We start from the raw sequence: 15,619 nt of genomic DNA on the forward strand, positions 1-15,619 counted from the left end.
CATTAGATGCTGCTCTCACTACAACTGAGTTGGATGGTTTTGGTATGTCATTTCTCTTCGAGGTTTTGTCTCTTTCAGCTCTTCTCTTTTGCTTTCTCAGTGTCTGAAAGTCTCAGCTCAACCACAAGGATGAGCCTGGGGCACCCTCCATCCCCTCCCATCTTCCAGCGTCGCTATCGGACCCATTTCTTCACCACTCATATTCTATGTAGTTAAGTCAACACACACAAAAAATTTTTTAAGAAACGTATCTAGCAGCCAGTTATATGATTATGAAAGAAACAAAGTTGCAGACAGATTTATTACAATACTTCATCAAGGGACAGAATTACTTCTGTCTACACTTAAGGAAATGAAAATATTGTAGAAAGAAAAATTTTAAATATTATTTAACAGTAATTAACAATAAGAAACTAGTCCAACCAATAGGAATGGTTAAATAAGTTGTGATAAATTCATATAGTGGAATCACTCCATAGCTATTAGAAATCATGCTTTTGAATGACAGAAGAAACACACACAGTAAAAATTAACAAAGATACATAATTATTTACAGTATGATCTAACTCCATGTAAAATAAAATACGTAGGCTAGTGGCCACCTTGGTGGTGAGATTACAGGTCATTTTTCCTCTTTACATATAGTTTTGGCGCTTTTCAATTTTTTACAACAAACATATACTACTGTTAGAATCAGAAAAAATATATACATAGAAGAAACTATTATTCTCTAGTTTCAATTTCAATAATAAGTCCAATTTTTAAAAGAATACCGACAAAAGCTTATCTTTCATGGTAAAAAATCATACCACCTCTGAAGATGATACATAATACAGTACAGCATTTTATTAACATTATAACCCTGTGTCAGCAAGATTAGTTATGCTTTATATGAGAGTGGTTTACCTTGCCTGATATGATATTGGCTTATCTATAAAACAAACATTAGAATCATTGGCAACGCCAGTGTAACAGAAAGACCCTTGTCTGAAAATCAGCAAAACTTGTTTAAGGGGCACTAAAGGATAAGACCTCATTAGCCCTTTCTAGAAATCAGTAGCATGTTTCAGTGTGAAAGCTCAAAGCTAGTTCCACAGAAATTGCAGCAAAAATATAAAATAAACCTCAGCAATCACAGAAACAAATCTTCCAGTGTTATCAAACCAAATAACTTGGAGCCTGTTAAGAATTTAAAAAAAAAAAATTCAATTCAAAGAAATCATGGCACATTCTAAAGGACAGCAAGTGAAGGCTCTCTTCACAGGATGAGTTATTATTTCATTCTTATTTGCTCAGGAAAGGTCACATCATTCATTGCAAGGAGTGCTCTAAAATCAAAGGGTTTATAATCAAATTAATCATAATGTTGCTCATAGTAAGGACTTTTTCCTCCTTTCTTCCTCCTAGAGCCACACAATATAATGCATTTCAAGATCCATTTATGCTTCCTGAAGAGCCCAACATCTCACGATTCGTGTTTATTTTTCTGCAAACATTCAGAGTTCTCCCTGTGCAGGCTTTTGACAAGACCCCAGTAACACAAAGCCCTCAAGGACCCCAGGGCCTGGAGAGCGCCTCGAAAGTCATGTAAAATAGAGTTCTATCATTTGCTCTGCTAAATATATCATGAACCAGATATGTAAATTCATATTAGCAGCATTTGCTAGAAACACTGCTTTTAAAAGGAACATTGCAGCCCAGGGCCCTTTGTTGTCTCTCCTATATCCTGCCATTTCTTTTTCAAAGGAAACTCGGTTCAACAGAGACCATTAAGTATATCATGGCAGTTTAGAGATGGTTACTTGGGACTTAACTTTTTATTCCAACCTTTGCGATTATTACTTCAAGATAAACACTACATTTAGGAACGGGCACTGATAAGGCCATTCAATTTCTGTAAAAAAGTTACAGAATGGTTCCCACTCCCCATACATTTGTTACACAGTGTGTTGCAGAAATGATGGCCCCTGACAGTCTCTGATCACCCCAAAAAAAGAACAAATCCAGGCACTATTCACATTATTCAATATTTTACAATCACCTACGCTCATTTCCAAATGTCTGTCATATGCCACAAAAAATTTTTCTAGAAGTCGGATAAATGAAATCGATAGTTTTACAACAGTAAGAAGTAGAAATGGTTAACAGCTGATGTGTGCGCATAATTATTTCAAAATAGATGAATAGGAAAATGTTCAGGACTATTTATAACTTCTTCTGCCTTTCTTAGAGTAGTAGAAAATCAGGGAAAGAGAAACAACAAAAGCAAAAAGTAGGAAAGCAATGAAAGCCAGTAAAGACTTTCGGGTATGAAAAAGGCTGCATTCGGTGCACAGGGTGAATTCCTCTGGACAAAATCTGCCCAGAGTCTCGGGACCCGGGAAGCCATTGTTGTCAATAATTTTCCTGTAATGTTTCATGGACGGTTTGGGCTCAAACTGATTTGCAGCATAATGATAGAGGCCAAACTTCGGAGCTGTGCGATCATTAAATGAATAAGCAAAGTATCCACAAAGATTGATACCGTCCAGTATGTAGGCTAGAAAAACAAAAGGACAGAATGGTTATGCAAATGTTTTGCACACAACACTTCACTTTTACACAGCCTTAGGGAGTGCATCGGGGAAAATTGCAATACCATTTAATAAAACTAAATTAGGTTTAACCATAAAAGACTTCTTTCAATGCGAGGACGAATACCGAGCTACGCTTAACGTAGTAGGTTTTACCTAATTAAACCTCCTATGATGTACTTGGGTCAAACCTTTATGCACATGAAGGAGGCAAGAGTGCTGTGAGCCCATCTGCGATGGGGGACAAGAGAGTCCACGCTTTTATAGGCCCAGCGCTAGGGAATTTTCCTCTCTTTTGCTAGGGTCTCCCACTTTTAGCTAAACTCCATTATCCCTGGGGGAAAATACTAGGTATCTCTCGGACTTGTTCAGTGTGGCAAGGTCTGGATAGCACTCTGCAACGAGAGTGACAGTGGGTGTATATGTTTGAGCGCGTATGGGGTATCCTGCCCTCGGGGGCCATGGTCTTCAAGCGACTGGGGTTTCCAGGGCTCCTTACCTTTCAGAGCTTCATTGACATAATTTTGCATGTAGTACACCCTCAACCTGTCTTGGGCTGCGAGCGGATCATCGTCTATGCCGTTGGATATTATATACATGGGGAGGTCTCCGTACTTCAACTTCAGCCAGTTGAGAACTTTGCGCAAGCCCCAGGGCACCACTGCCACCTGACCGGGAGAGTTGAGCCAGGTGATGTCGGTCATTTCCTGCACTTCCAGGTAATCGTTGTATTTCATTGGATCTTCTTTTTCCCAGTCGACAAGGATGGTGGTGTAATGGCTTAAAGCCAGAAAGTCAAAGGAACCCCGGATCAGCTTTTTTTCTTCCTCCGTGAAATAGGGTAGAAGGAAGTTGTTTCTTTGGTTGAGCCAGTCCCTCATCACACGTGGATAATCCCCGGAGCCGAAAATGGGCTCCGCCAGCCAGCCAATGTCAAATTCCAAAACTCTCTCGGCCACTTCTTTGTCCTTTGGGGAGAAAGGGCAGGCGGGCTCTATCCAATCGGCCTGCAGGGCTATGGATATTTTACCTTTCTGAGAGCGCCTGAACTTCTCATCGTACACGCGCCAGGCCAACGCGTGCGCTTTCAGCAGATTGTGCCCGGCGCTGTAGGTCATGTTCCGAGTGTACGGCTCGCCCATCGTGATCCAGAACTTGACGTGGTGCCCGAGATCCTGAAAGCACAGCCGGGCGTACTCGGCAAAGGCCAGGGCGGTGCGGGGGTTCTCCCAGGCGCCGTGCTTGGCCAGGGGCCACGGCAGGCCGTGGTGCGGGGCGGCGGGGCGCCAGAGCGCCACCACCGGCGTGATGTTGGTGCGCACCAGCTCGCTGACCACGCAGCGGTAGTAGTGCAGGACCGTGTGGTTCACCTGGGACAGGTTGCCCAGAGGCAGGATCAAGGCCCAGTCCAGCGAGAAGTGAAAGTGCGAAACGTGCATCTCCTGGAGTAAGGCTATCTGGGGCCGGATGGCCGCGAAGTCCACGCAATAGGACTTCCTCTTCTTGGTCACCGCCCCGTCCACCTTAATGAGCCTCTTACTGTGGTGGACATCCCACAGGTAAACGTTCGGGTCGGTAAACTGAGACAGAGTAGTGTCCACCTGCCGGGAGAGGAGTAGGCGTGAGTTTCACCTGACCGTCCTGGAAAAGGAATTCTGTGCAATCCCATCCATGAAACTAGCAAGCCAGAGAGCAAAAAGAGAGCCTTTCTAGCAGGAAATTTCAACCAGGTTTCATCAATCGTTAAGCTCATGAAGAAAAAAAAAATCCACTTTTTAATGCATTTTGGCTTAACTCATAGTCCTAACTCTTCAACTGTTGCTTCAATGTTTAAAAAAAAAATCTGATTTTTAAAAAATCATTTCAGATGACAAACATTAATGATTCTCACACACCTCTGGTCTGTGTTAAGCAAGCAAAGTGCTTTTGAACGTTTGTATCTTAATATAAGAAATCACTAATAATATGAGACTCCCAAATTAAAAAAAAATAGACAAGATAAAGCATAAAACCTGAGTGAGTTAGAGTCAGAAAATGCAATGATATTTAAAATTAAATCGTGCTTCTTAAAATCACGTTCTGAATTGAAGTTTGCTAGGCAGGGAACATGCTAGATACGTGTAACTTGCCTTTTATTGGTGTTAGTGTCAAAGACAGAACTTAACAAATTCAGTCGGATGATGAAAGCGTTAGAGAATGTGGAAATGAGGAACCATATTAGCATTTACACGTACTGGGCTATTTGAACATAGTTTTTAACTGTTCCTGAGTGATTTTTCGGTGATGATCACGAGACCAAGGGTTTTCAATCATCTGATGAATTAGCCTCCAAAATGAAAATGGGTATTTAGGAAAAGCAGGCAGATTGTAAAACTGAAACCACAAAACGCTCCCTCTACGTGTTAACCACGGAGGAAAAGGCACACGGAAAGTTCATCCTCAGTGACCAAACCAGTTTTCTCCTCAGAAACAATCCTGTTTGAAGGGGTCCTGGGTTGGACCCTCGGAATACAAGCGGGGGTCAAACTCTGGTTTGAAATCCCTAGCAGAGGTTTCTTTGCATTTTGCCCGCCTGAGCTGCTGGTCCTCTGGAGGGGTCAGGGCTGTGTTTATAAGGGAAAGTAAGAAAAAACTCAGCATGTCAGAGGCAAATTGCTCTCTCTGGAGAATTGTCCCCTGCACATCACCCACGCATGCATTTCCCCCCGTACTGTGGGAATGCTGTGACAAGTATTTTTCCACTGTGATGCACCCACAAATCTTGTTTCCTCAGCTTTGCAAGAGAAAATATTTGCATGCTCTTTTGAAGTGAAAGTGTTCAGAGCTTGAAGGAATTCTTTGGATTATTTTCACAGAGCTCCGGGTTGACTAAATTTGTGACTTTTCTACCACAATTTTTCCAAAACAGCAGCTTTTATTCGGTCCATCTGCAAACAAATACAAGAGACTAAGGTATAATTTCGGGGTGGGGGAGGGGATCTATTTCTTGAAAATACGAGACACTTAGAAATGAGTACTTGGGCATAATTCTATCTAACCTCCATTAATTGGTTGACTTTTCTTAATTAAAAACAATGAAAACTCAAGTGGAGCCTTTCAGAAGAAATGGGTATAAAGTATGTATTTAGTATATTACGGAAGAAACCTTCTTCTAATAGTGGCCAAGGTTAAAGAAGCTCTATGTCCCCAACATGTAACAGGGTCTGCAACTATGTTTACTATGAGCGTTAGTGGTTACGGGGAAACAAGCTTGTCTTCTGGGAAATTAGGTCCAGCGACAGTGACAGTCCACGTGAACAAGCCGGAGGTGTGGCTTCAGACAGGTGGTGCCCTTACTGGGATATTCTTTTTAAAGTTTTTTAGGATTAATGTGAGGAATTTATTTGTGTTAGAAGTTTGAAATACTAGCCAGGAGGGAAAAGACAAATTTCAATGGTTTAAAAATTACTTCTCAGGGCTTTAATATAATGTATTAAAAGTATAGAGAACAGCTTGTAAATTAAAACATATGCACACCCTCCTCAGAGCCTCCCTACAAAAAAATTTGTTTTTACTCTGCCGGGAAAGTAGTTAGGAGGTAGCTTAGGAAGGGCACTGCCAAAATAATGCAAGGCTCGAAGTGAAAAGAAGAAAGAACAAAACAGCAGATGCAGCCTTTTCCCACTAGAGAACTTCTGGAGAAGTTCACCCACCAAGGGTTTGAGAGCAAGGTAGTTTGTGTGTGGCTGCTTGGGTGTCAGAGAGACCGGCGGGGGGTGGAGGGGTGGGGGGGCACTGTTGGGTGGAGGACTAGGGACCCTCCCCCACCTGAGGTAGAAGGGAGTGCAACCTCAGAGGAAGGATTCAGAGCTGAGGCGTGGCTGGCATCAGATCAAATTCTAAAACAACTGTCCCTAAAGACTAGCAAAAGCAATCCTCTCCCCATCTCCCTCCCTCTTCACTGCCAGATTTGTTAGGTCTGACCAGAGTTTCTCTGCTCTCTCTCTCAAGGAAATAGGTTGTACTCTTAAAACTTTCTCACTACTTACCAGTTCCCAAAAGCAAACACAGTCCAGGGATGGGGAACAGAGCAGGAGTGAAGGGGCTCCCCACACTGTCTCACAACTCCCTGAGTTCACACTGTCTGCACAGAGATGCTGGCAGAAACTTCTCTTCACGTAAAACTGAACTGGGAATTACCTACCCAGGCTGAGGCTGCTATCCTGAGTCCTCAGGGGCAAGGAGCACAGAGCCCAGCTGGGAGTGGCTCCTCCCAGAAGGTCAGGAGAGAGAACAAAGACCAGGGACCAACCTGCCCCCAGCCCGGAAGGAAGGAGGGGTGGGGAGCCCATCTCCCTCCCTTTGTCCCTTTCCCCCTCACCAGCACCCTATTTGAACCCCACTGTGGATCACACATGCAGGAGAGAAGTTAAGAAAGGGAGGTTCTGGGAACAGAGGCTGAGGGAGAAGAGAGAGGAGGAGGGAGGAAAACCCCAAACCCAACAGGGCAGTGCTAGACATCTTCCTCCTGTGCTCAGACATCTTTACTAACAGTGTCCTGCAGTCGCCTTTTAAATATAAGAAGGGATTTAAGTCTGAGGCTGCCCTGTAAACTAACTCAGGTCTGCAAAAGACCTAAGAATAATACAACCCAGCAAAAAAATGTACTAAGGATAGTGTTGATTTATTTCCTTATAAATAAAGGACTTCCATTTGATACTTACAAGAAAATAGCAACCCATTTCAACTAAAAGAACTTTCCTCAGATCCAAGCATTCTTCCAAATACTTCTTTTGAACCGAAGGGTAACAGAATATGCCACCCCAAAATGTGACAGTGGGAGTTCAGGGCCTGCCACCGCAAAGTACGCTCTGCTCATATAAAACTGAGTATTTTGAGCAGCAGGCTCTCAAAAAATAGCAAATGCAGCGAAAGGCTTTCTCTGAGCTCCCCTTACCTGCCTAAAGACAGATCCTCCAAAAGGAACTCAGTTGTCATCAGTCCCCTCCTGGGGGGGGGGGCGGTTCATCCCCCAGGGAAGATGGAGTCTTGTCACAGAAGAGGAGACCAGAGGTCACCACGACACCCAGACAGACTTTGTCACAAAGTATTGTGGTTCCCATTTACTCTTCTAAGCGTCCATTCATCTTTCCTAAAAATTGTTTATTCTTCCCTAGAGACCTATATCCCACCCCTGCTTCCAGCTTTTTCTACTAAGATGGTATGTATTTAAGCCTGAATTCCACCTCACCTCAAGGAGTTACTCATTTTTCCCTGAGTGTCTCCCATGTATATGTAAGCTGCACATGTTACAAAACTTCTCTTTGTTGTTCTCTTGTTACTCTGTCTTTAATTATAAGGGATCTCAGCTAAGAACTCAGAAGGGTAGAGGGAAAGCTATTTTTCCTTTACTACTGAACCAGTGAATTGGCTAGAAGCACTCAGCATGCTAAATGCCATTGCTTGTCTATGAATACCAACCTTTGTCTCTGTCTTGATCTCTGTTTACACACTGTCCCGCAGCACCCTACTACCACCTTGCTCACTTAGTACCCTACTCTGTGCTACTCCATTATGTGATTTGTGTATCCCGCATTTTCTCTCAACAGACCTCTTTGAAAGCAAGGGTCAACCTTACTCATCTCAGCGTGCACTCCCCTCAACCAAGCACCCCCAATGATTAACATAGGGCTTTGTCCGATAAGCATCCAATAAGTGCCTACTAAAATATCCCATCAAACTCTAGAAAACCAATTCCTTTAAGATTGGGAAGTTAAAAATCATATTGAGGATTGGTTGACCGTTTTGAAGAACTCCCTTACCACTTCGATGACTAGCTCTAGAAATGAAATTTTGAGCAGTGAACCATTGGAGCAAGGGTTTTCATTGCTGAGTGCTTCTGCAATAGGCTGCAGCTATGCCTCGGGAGGGCTCCGCCTGATGTTCCTGCCTTGGGCTCAGCAGCTCCACTGAGATCTCATAAATTTGAAGTTCTGTGTTACTTCTTAATTATGGAAGAACCCAACCGCTCTAAAAAGCATTGAAAACCACTATATTAAAAGGGAGTATTTTATCTTTTTACTACCTTTTCAGATCTTAAATGTTCATGTATTTTAAACTTGTTCCTCCTTTGGAGCTGATTTAAAGTGCAAGATGAAGCTAGAAAGATTTTTGGAGAGAAGGGCACCATGCTCCAAACTGTGCCCCTAACGTGCTCCTCCAGGAACCACGTTTGGCCTGAAGAATGGACAATGTGCCATGACAAACCTAATAAGGAAACACTACTTACTAGTGATAGGGCTTGGTGACACTGCTGATTGATTTTGTCAGCTGACTTACTTGAATGTAGTTGTCAACAATTCCCCAAGCAAAGTCACAGGGAAATGTCCCTTCTAGGGGTTGATTCTCAGGTAAAGGAGGGAAGCCATTTTTCTCTATCAGCTTTTGGTAGAACAAGGCTGACGATTTTGGCAACAGTTTCTTATCCTGGCTGAGAAAGTCGACATAGAAGAGCCCACGTCTGATGCTGTAGCCTCTGTGCCACTCGAAGCCATCCATAAGGGACCACGCCGTGTACCCGATGACGTCCACCCCATCCAGCCTGATGGCTGCAAAGAGAAGCGAGGACGAGAACAACATGACTGACCCTTGGCTGGGCACTAGCCTCATGACTCAAGAGCATTTGAGGGGTTTACTACTTATGGAAATAAGTTATGGATAATGCTTATTGTTCGGTAAACCAATGACCTTCCTTACTAATAAAAGGCTATCACACCTGGATAACTCTACAAATAAATGTCTTCACAAATAGGATGATCTCCAATATGTTTTTACTTGGAGTATTTTTATTTCCAGTAGGTGGTCTTTGGGCCTGAGAAGATGTCTTGTTCCATTTTCTATCCTAGCATTGTGGCTGCTGCAATAAAGAGTTAAAATCTTTAAAAGTATGAACTACACAATATTTTCTTCAGAAAGAGTTGGTATTCTTTTTCCTTTAAAAATCGTTTTATTCAGGGGCGCCTGGGTGGCACAGCGCTTAAGCGTCTGCCTTCGGTTCAGGGCGTGATCCCGGCGTTATGAGATCGAGCCCCACATCAGGCTCCTCCGCTACGAGCCTGCTTCTTCCTCTCTCACTCCCCCTGCTTGTGTTCCTTCTCTCGCTGGCTGTCTCTCTCTCTGTCGAATAAATAAATAAAATCTTAAAAAAAAAATCGTTTTATTCAGTGCAAATAGTAAGAACCCAAAAACACGTACACAGATCTAGATACCCCAGGTATTGCTTAATCCTTAATATAATCTAAAAATCTAGAGTAGTAACTCTGAAAATCAAGTTATTTCACACATTAAAACCCAGTTTCTCATTTACAAAATGACTTTTAAAAATGAATTTGAGTTCCTCAAGTCCCCAGATGAGAAAGGTGTTACATAAATGTATTCCTGCTATTGCCAAAATGATTTTCTGCATTACAATTAAAAACTATAAATTCACATAGTTTATTACAGATCATCTGAAAGATTGTTCTTCCTGTGGATTTTGGCAGGAAATTAGAATTTTATCCCCAATCCTACCTTTTAAGGTTTCCATTATGAATTTTTTGAGGTAATACATATATTTGGCATCATCTCTCTTGGTGGTCCCTGAGACAAACCAGCCATTTTCCACAATAAATATTTGAGGGTGGTTATATTCAAGGTCAATCCAAGAAAGGAGTTGCCTCAGGCTGGGAGATTCTAATTGGCGGAACTTCATGTGAGGGTCCAATAGTTGAAAACTCAAGGTTGGTCCGAAAGAAAGAGCAAAAAAGTCAGCTGTTCCCTTGATGAACTTTTTCTCAGATTCAGTAAAATCGGGCAGAAGAGATGAAAGGTTATTCTTCATGCTCTCAGGATAGTCACCGTCAATAAATATGGGTTTGGCAAACCAGCCTAGTACAAAGTCAAGAGATTTTTGACATTCTTTGATGCTATGGTCGGTCATTCTTCGAGGATTGATCCAGTGGGAGCTTAGGGCAATGGATATCTGGCCTCCCTGAGTTGGACGGAAAGAAGTATTGTAGAGATGCCAGATTTTGGCATGAGCCTATAAAGAGAAAAGCCATGATGAATTTATCTCTGATTGTGAGAAATAATACAATACATTTTTGAATCCCCAACTCTATTGGTATCTGTTTCTCATCAAGCCTAACCTAATGAATAACCCCACAATATAAGAGTCACCTGGAAACAATAAATTATTTTCAGAGGTGGGTCAGCCCACAGAGAGCTGCTACCATGACTGGAATTGTTTCCGTTGTTTTTCAGTAGCCAGTGGAAAATGTGAATTTCTTGCCTTGAATGCAAAGTGATTATTCGTACTTCGAAAAGTTAATGAAATAAGAATTTGTTATAATATCTTACTACTTAATTGACTTTGGATTATGTAATTTTTCATTAATAGGCTTCATGAGAAGAACCAATTCTGCATTATGATCACGCCAGGAATTTCTAAGTAGGATTATGTATTTTTTTTATCCTAAGAGACTGGGAGTTTTCGAGTTGACTCAAGCTGTTGGAGTCAATTTTATATTTTGTGTTCATGCCTCACAGCTAAAATCCTAACACATGTTCCCACAATCTTTATTCTTCCCTAAGAAGAGTCAGCACAATAAATTAAGGACTAACTCCAATACCTAACCTTGGCCCACCCTCCGGAACTCTGGGACAGCGCTGGTTTCCCACAGGACCCAGGGTGCAAGGTACAAGCCAAGAGCAAGAATCCCCCAAATGCAGCTTCAAGGAGATCAGATGTCCAATGTTAGTCAGCGCTCAGCTGGGAGTTTCCTACAGCAATGAAATGGGCTTTGCTTCCCTAAGATAACCTTTATATTCCCATAAAATCTTACTGACTTCTGATAGGTTTTTTTTTTCACTTGTTTTCCTTTTATTCACAAAGACTAGTGAGGATTACAGGGTTGTTCCTTCCTTACTTGAATTACGTCTCTCTTCACTTTTGCATTCCTTGATTTACATCCCCTATTTTTCTACAAATACAAGTGCTGTTTATCAGCCTTTTACTCCCCTAATATATCCTCCCTGAAAAACCCCATTCCAATTCTCTGTTTGACTCATACTCTCCAAGATGATTATGCCAATTTCATCCCACTCCCTGGGCCTGAAGAAGCTCGTTCCCTCAGTATGCCAAATATCCTCTGCATTTTTCCTAAATATTCTTCTCGTGGCTCATTTCGGTGCAGGTGTCCAAGAATGATCTCATCACTGTTCTTATGAGTTCAGCCAAATAGTTCAATGGCATAAAACAGTTTATGTCTAACTTTCGTTTTTTGGTTTCTTGGTAAATATCTACTCTGTTTCATTCCACTGAATGTGTTTTTTCATGACCTGAAGCAACTACCCAGATGCTAAGAAGGAAACGGAGAGTAAAAAATGAAGCATTTGAACAGTGGCATTTGCCCACGTGGTTCGAGAAACGGGGGTTCCATCGTGCTGGGCTGCCGGCTTCGCGACGCCTCCCACCTTTATCCTCCTCACCCCCACCACCCGACCTCTCTCTTCCCCATTGTCAGGGAATCTCACCGAGTCATTCACCAGTTGACCAGAAAAGAAAGGGAGCAGCTCAGGCTAGTCCTCAGAATGGCAGACCGGGACACTTCCCTACCATGGCCCAGGGAGGCCCACAGCCACTCAGGTCCTAAATCTAACAGTCACGTCTCTATAGAACAGATGCTGTGACAGACTCCAGGCACGAGTGACAGCAGCCCAAGAACTTCTGAATCTGGGTCCGTTTTGCAGGTAGCTGAAGGAGGAGTCCTCCAACAGAACGGCCTATGCTGATGGGCCACCCCTCTAACCGCGGACACTTTACGTACCCTGGGCAGGTGAGACTAACTTCCTTGCGTCTCTCACGGGGATGTTATGAGGATTAAGTAATGTACATAGAACACCTAACACAGAGTCTGCCTACGGTAAGGTCTCCACGAATGCATATTCCAGCAGGCCAAAAAAAGAAAGCACAGCCCGTAAAGCATAGCATACCGCCTGCTAAGGAATTCAGTCGAAGAACAGCCAAACGATGTAGTGATACCACTTGGGGTTTGGATTAGAAGAGCCGTGGGTTTGGATCCCAACTCCCCCATCTGTTACCAGCATGAGCCTCAGTTACTTCCGTACAAACAGGAATCACAGGTGTTCTCCCGCAGGGACACGATGAGGACGAAAGGATAGGAGGCAAGTAAAAGTGTCTAGTAAGTAGCTGATTATTTGAGAGAAGTATAAATTTGCAGCATTGGGAAGCTGATGATTAATTTTATCTGTCCACTTGCCTGGGCTAAGGGGACGCCCCCCCCCCCTCGCCCCAGAGAGCTGGTAAAACATTTGTCAAGGGTTTAGCTAAGCTGCGCTACGGTATTGCTGCCTCAGCATCGATTTTGTTTGGCCAAGTGGCCTTCGGGGACCTTAAACTGACACCAGCCTCTCCTGCAAGTGCATGCCCCAGTCAGCAGCCTCCGGGATCACAAGCAAATGGAAGTTCCTGACATGACCTCCAGAACAGCCCTTGTGATCAACAGGCCCCCCTCCCTTCCAGCACCTGGATGCCTCACGGGCCCTTTAGATAGAGCCCCCTGGGGCTTACCAAGATCCGTCTTTTGGGTGGAATTGACCAGTCCGGCCCTAGCCCAGGCATGTATTTAAGTCCTGCCTTTTTCTTTGTCTGCGCTCTGCCTTGATCTCCCCAAGTGGCCCCCGAAGGCCGTGTACTTCCTGCAGGACCTGTGAGTCACAAACTTCTCTATTCAGGTTCTCCTGTGGTCAGTTGTCGAGCTGAGACTCGCCGTACAGCACTGGGCTCCACTTAACAGACGTTAATCTAACAAACCGTACCGCATTATTTCTGGGTGTGTCTATGAGGGCGTTTCTGGAAGAGCTTAGCATTTGCACTGGTAGGCCGAGTAAAGAAAATCACCCTCACCAGTGTGGGTTGGCATCATCCAATGCACTGAGGGGCTGAAGAGAACAAAAAGGGAAGGACAGGTGAACTGTTTCTCTGGAGAAAGCAAAAGAATATAGAAAGTGTCTTTGGGGCGCCTGGGTGGCACAGCAGTTAAAGCGTCTACCTTCGGCTCAGGGCGTGATCCCGGCGTTATGGGATCGAGCCCCACATCAGGCTCCTCCGCTATGAGCCTGCTTCTTCCTCTCCCACTCCCCCTGCTTGTGTTCCCTCTCTCGCTGGCTGGCTCTATCTCTGTCGAATAAATAAATAAAAATCTTTAAAAAAAAAAGTGTCTTGGATATCACTTGCCTTAACCACTCATCCCACCCCCCATCCCCCCACCTGATCTGTCATTTGACTGCTTTCCACAGCAGCCCAACTTGGAGTCATCCCATGCCTGGCATCTTCTCCAGGAAGTCCCCACCCCACCACCCAACCTGCCACACCGGCCTGCACGTCCTCCTCTGGGTGCCCCCTGAGTCTGAGGCATAACTCTCTTGCATCACCTACGGCGGGTAATGACGCCTTCCTGCCCCGACTGAGCTCCCTGGGGGTCCCCTCGTCCCCTCCCTGGCACGTGGAGGCCCCAGGGTCTGCTGCACGGAACTGAAGCCTGCTCCGTTCACCTTCATTCCATGTTCAGATGGTGGATTTGAGTAACAACTGCTTACTATAAGGCAAGGCGTAGGAAGGTCACCACTTAAGGTGTGGCAACAGCCAAGGATGATTAAGAGGGACATGGTTGCTCGTTTTTCATTGCTTTCTGATTATTCTGGGTGCGTTCATCTTACAAGTTTGTCATTTCAAGGTTGAGATTTAATAAAGTTATTGACAAGGACGCAGGGAAGCGATTAAGGGGGTGCATAAGAATGTTCACCTACACACTATTTCTAATAGTAAAATATTGGAAACAATTGAAATGTCCAATATTCAAATATATTCACACCTATATATGCATGTTTTAACACATAATGTCATGACTAAAGATAAACTACTATTCAGACATTATAAATAATACAGAAGAACGTCCATTAACATGTCAAAACTGTTTCTGAAAAACTAACTGAACAGAAAAGCAGATTACAAAGCAGTAAGGAGAGTTTAACAGTATTTTTTATTAAAGAAAAACACGTACATAAAAACCTGGAATGATTTATAAGTTGTTAAAAGAGGTTTTGTAGCAGGATTGCGGGTAGTATAATTCTCTTCAATTTGCTCATCTCTATTTTTTCATTTTCTACCATACTCATGTATTGCTTTAGAGGTAAGAAAAAACTTCAAATTTAAGAAAGGAAAACAGCTCATTGGAGCCAGATGGCTGGCCCTGCTGAACTGTCCGTGACAGTTATATGAAAGCCGTGCTCTAAATAACGCCTGCCTGATTGTTCTCTGTGGTGCCCTGTGGTCTCTGCCTCAGCTCCTGAGTCCCCGGCTCACTGAACCCTCCGCGAAGGTCTGAAGTCCCCTGTTATGCCTTCATAGGTACAGCTCTCCCAAGTTTTCCAATTCCCTGTCCCCCCAGCTCATGCCCCTTCAAAACCCAGCTCAGGCATCACCCCTCTGGAAAGTCTTCCCTGACATCTTCCCTCTCTCTGCCCTTAAGAGTCCATTGCACGTGTCTCCACGGCTGGCCTCTATCAAACACCTTCCCCATATTGTGCTGCCTTCAAGTCTAGATTATAGGGGTTTCCAAGACATTGACTGGCTCTTTTATCTCTCTCTTCTCAGATTCTAGCAAAGTGTCTGGGGCAGAATAAGTAAAATAAACAGATATGGAGGAATGAAGGCTGGCAGTAAGAACCAGATCAGAGTTTGGGACAGAAGCAAACATTTTTCTGATCCAGAATGGGAAAACTCTCTCATAAGATACCCTGGTTGTATTTTATTTCTGAGACCTGCAAAGACAGAGAGCTTTCAGGCACACACCATTAAGGAAATAAATTAGAAGGAATTTGGCATGGTAAGCATCTGAGAATAATACTGCATTGTCTCAAAAGCACTAATGATCCAATTTGGGGCAGAAGATACTGGTGTGTGATATCCTCTTCACTTCCTTCCCAGCCTCAGTGTTGATTTTGAA

The 15,619-nt window shown here is 43.6% G+C and overlaps 1 protein-coding gene across 1 annotated transcript in view; it reads right to left on the minus strand.

The window, feature by feature from the left end:
• Positions 1-1,189: 1,189 nt before the first annotated feature.
• The window catches only part of KL (klotho), a 41,559-nt gene continuing 27,129 nt past the window's right edge, over positions 1,190-15,619 (minus strand). Inside the window, exons 2-5 of the mRNA XM_045796983.2 lie at positions 10,122-10,632; positions 8,892-9,160; positions 3,073-4,174; positions 1,190-2,539 (exon numbers count right to left, since the gene is read on the minus strand). Coding sequence (XP_045652939.2) covers positions 2,202-2,539; positions 3,073-4,174; positions 8,892-9,160; positions 10,122-10,632 — 2,220 coding nt within the window. The 3' untranslated portion in view covers positions 1,190-2,201. The remainder of the gene's footprint in view (positions 2,540-3,072; positions 4,175-8,891; positions 9,161-10,121; positions 10,633-15,619) is intronic.

The sequence above is a fragment of the Ursus americanus genome, chromosome 10 (assembly GCF_024610735.1).
Source record: "Ursus americanus isolate L20-20 chromosome 10, mUrsAme1.1.p, whole genome shotgun sequence".
NCBI classification, from domain to species: domain Eukaryota; kingdom Metazoa; phylum Chordata; class Mammalia; order Carnivora; family Ursidae; genus Ursus; species Ursus americanus.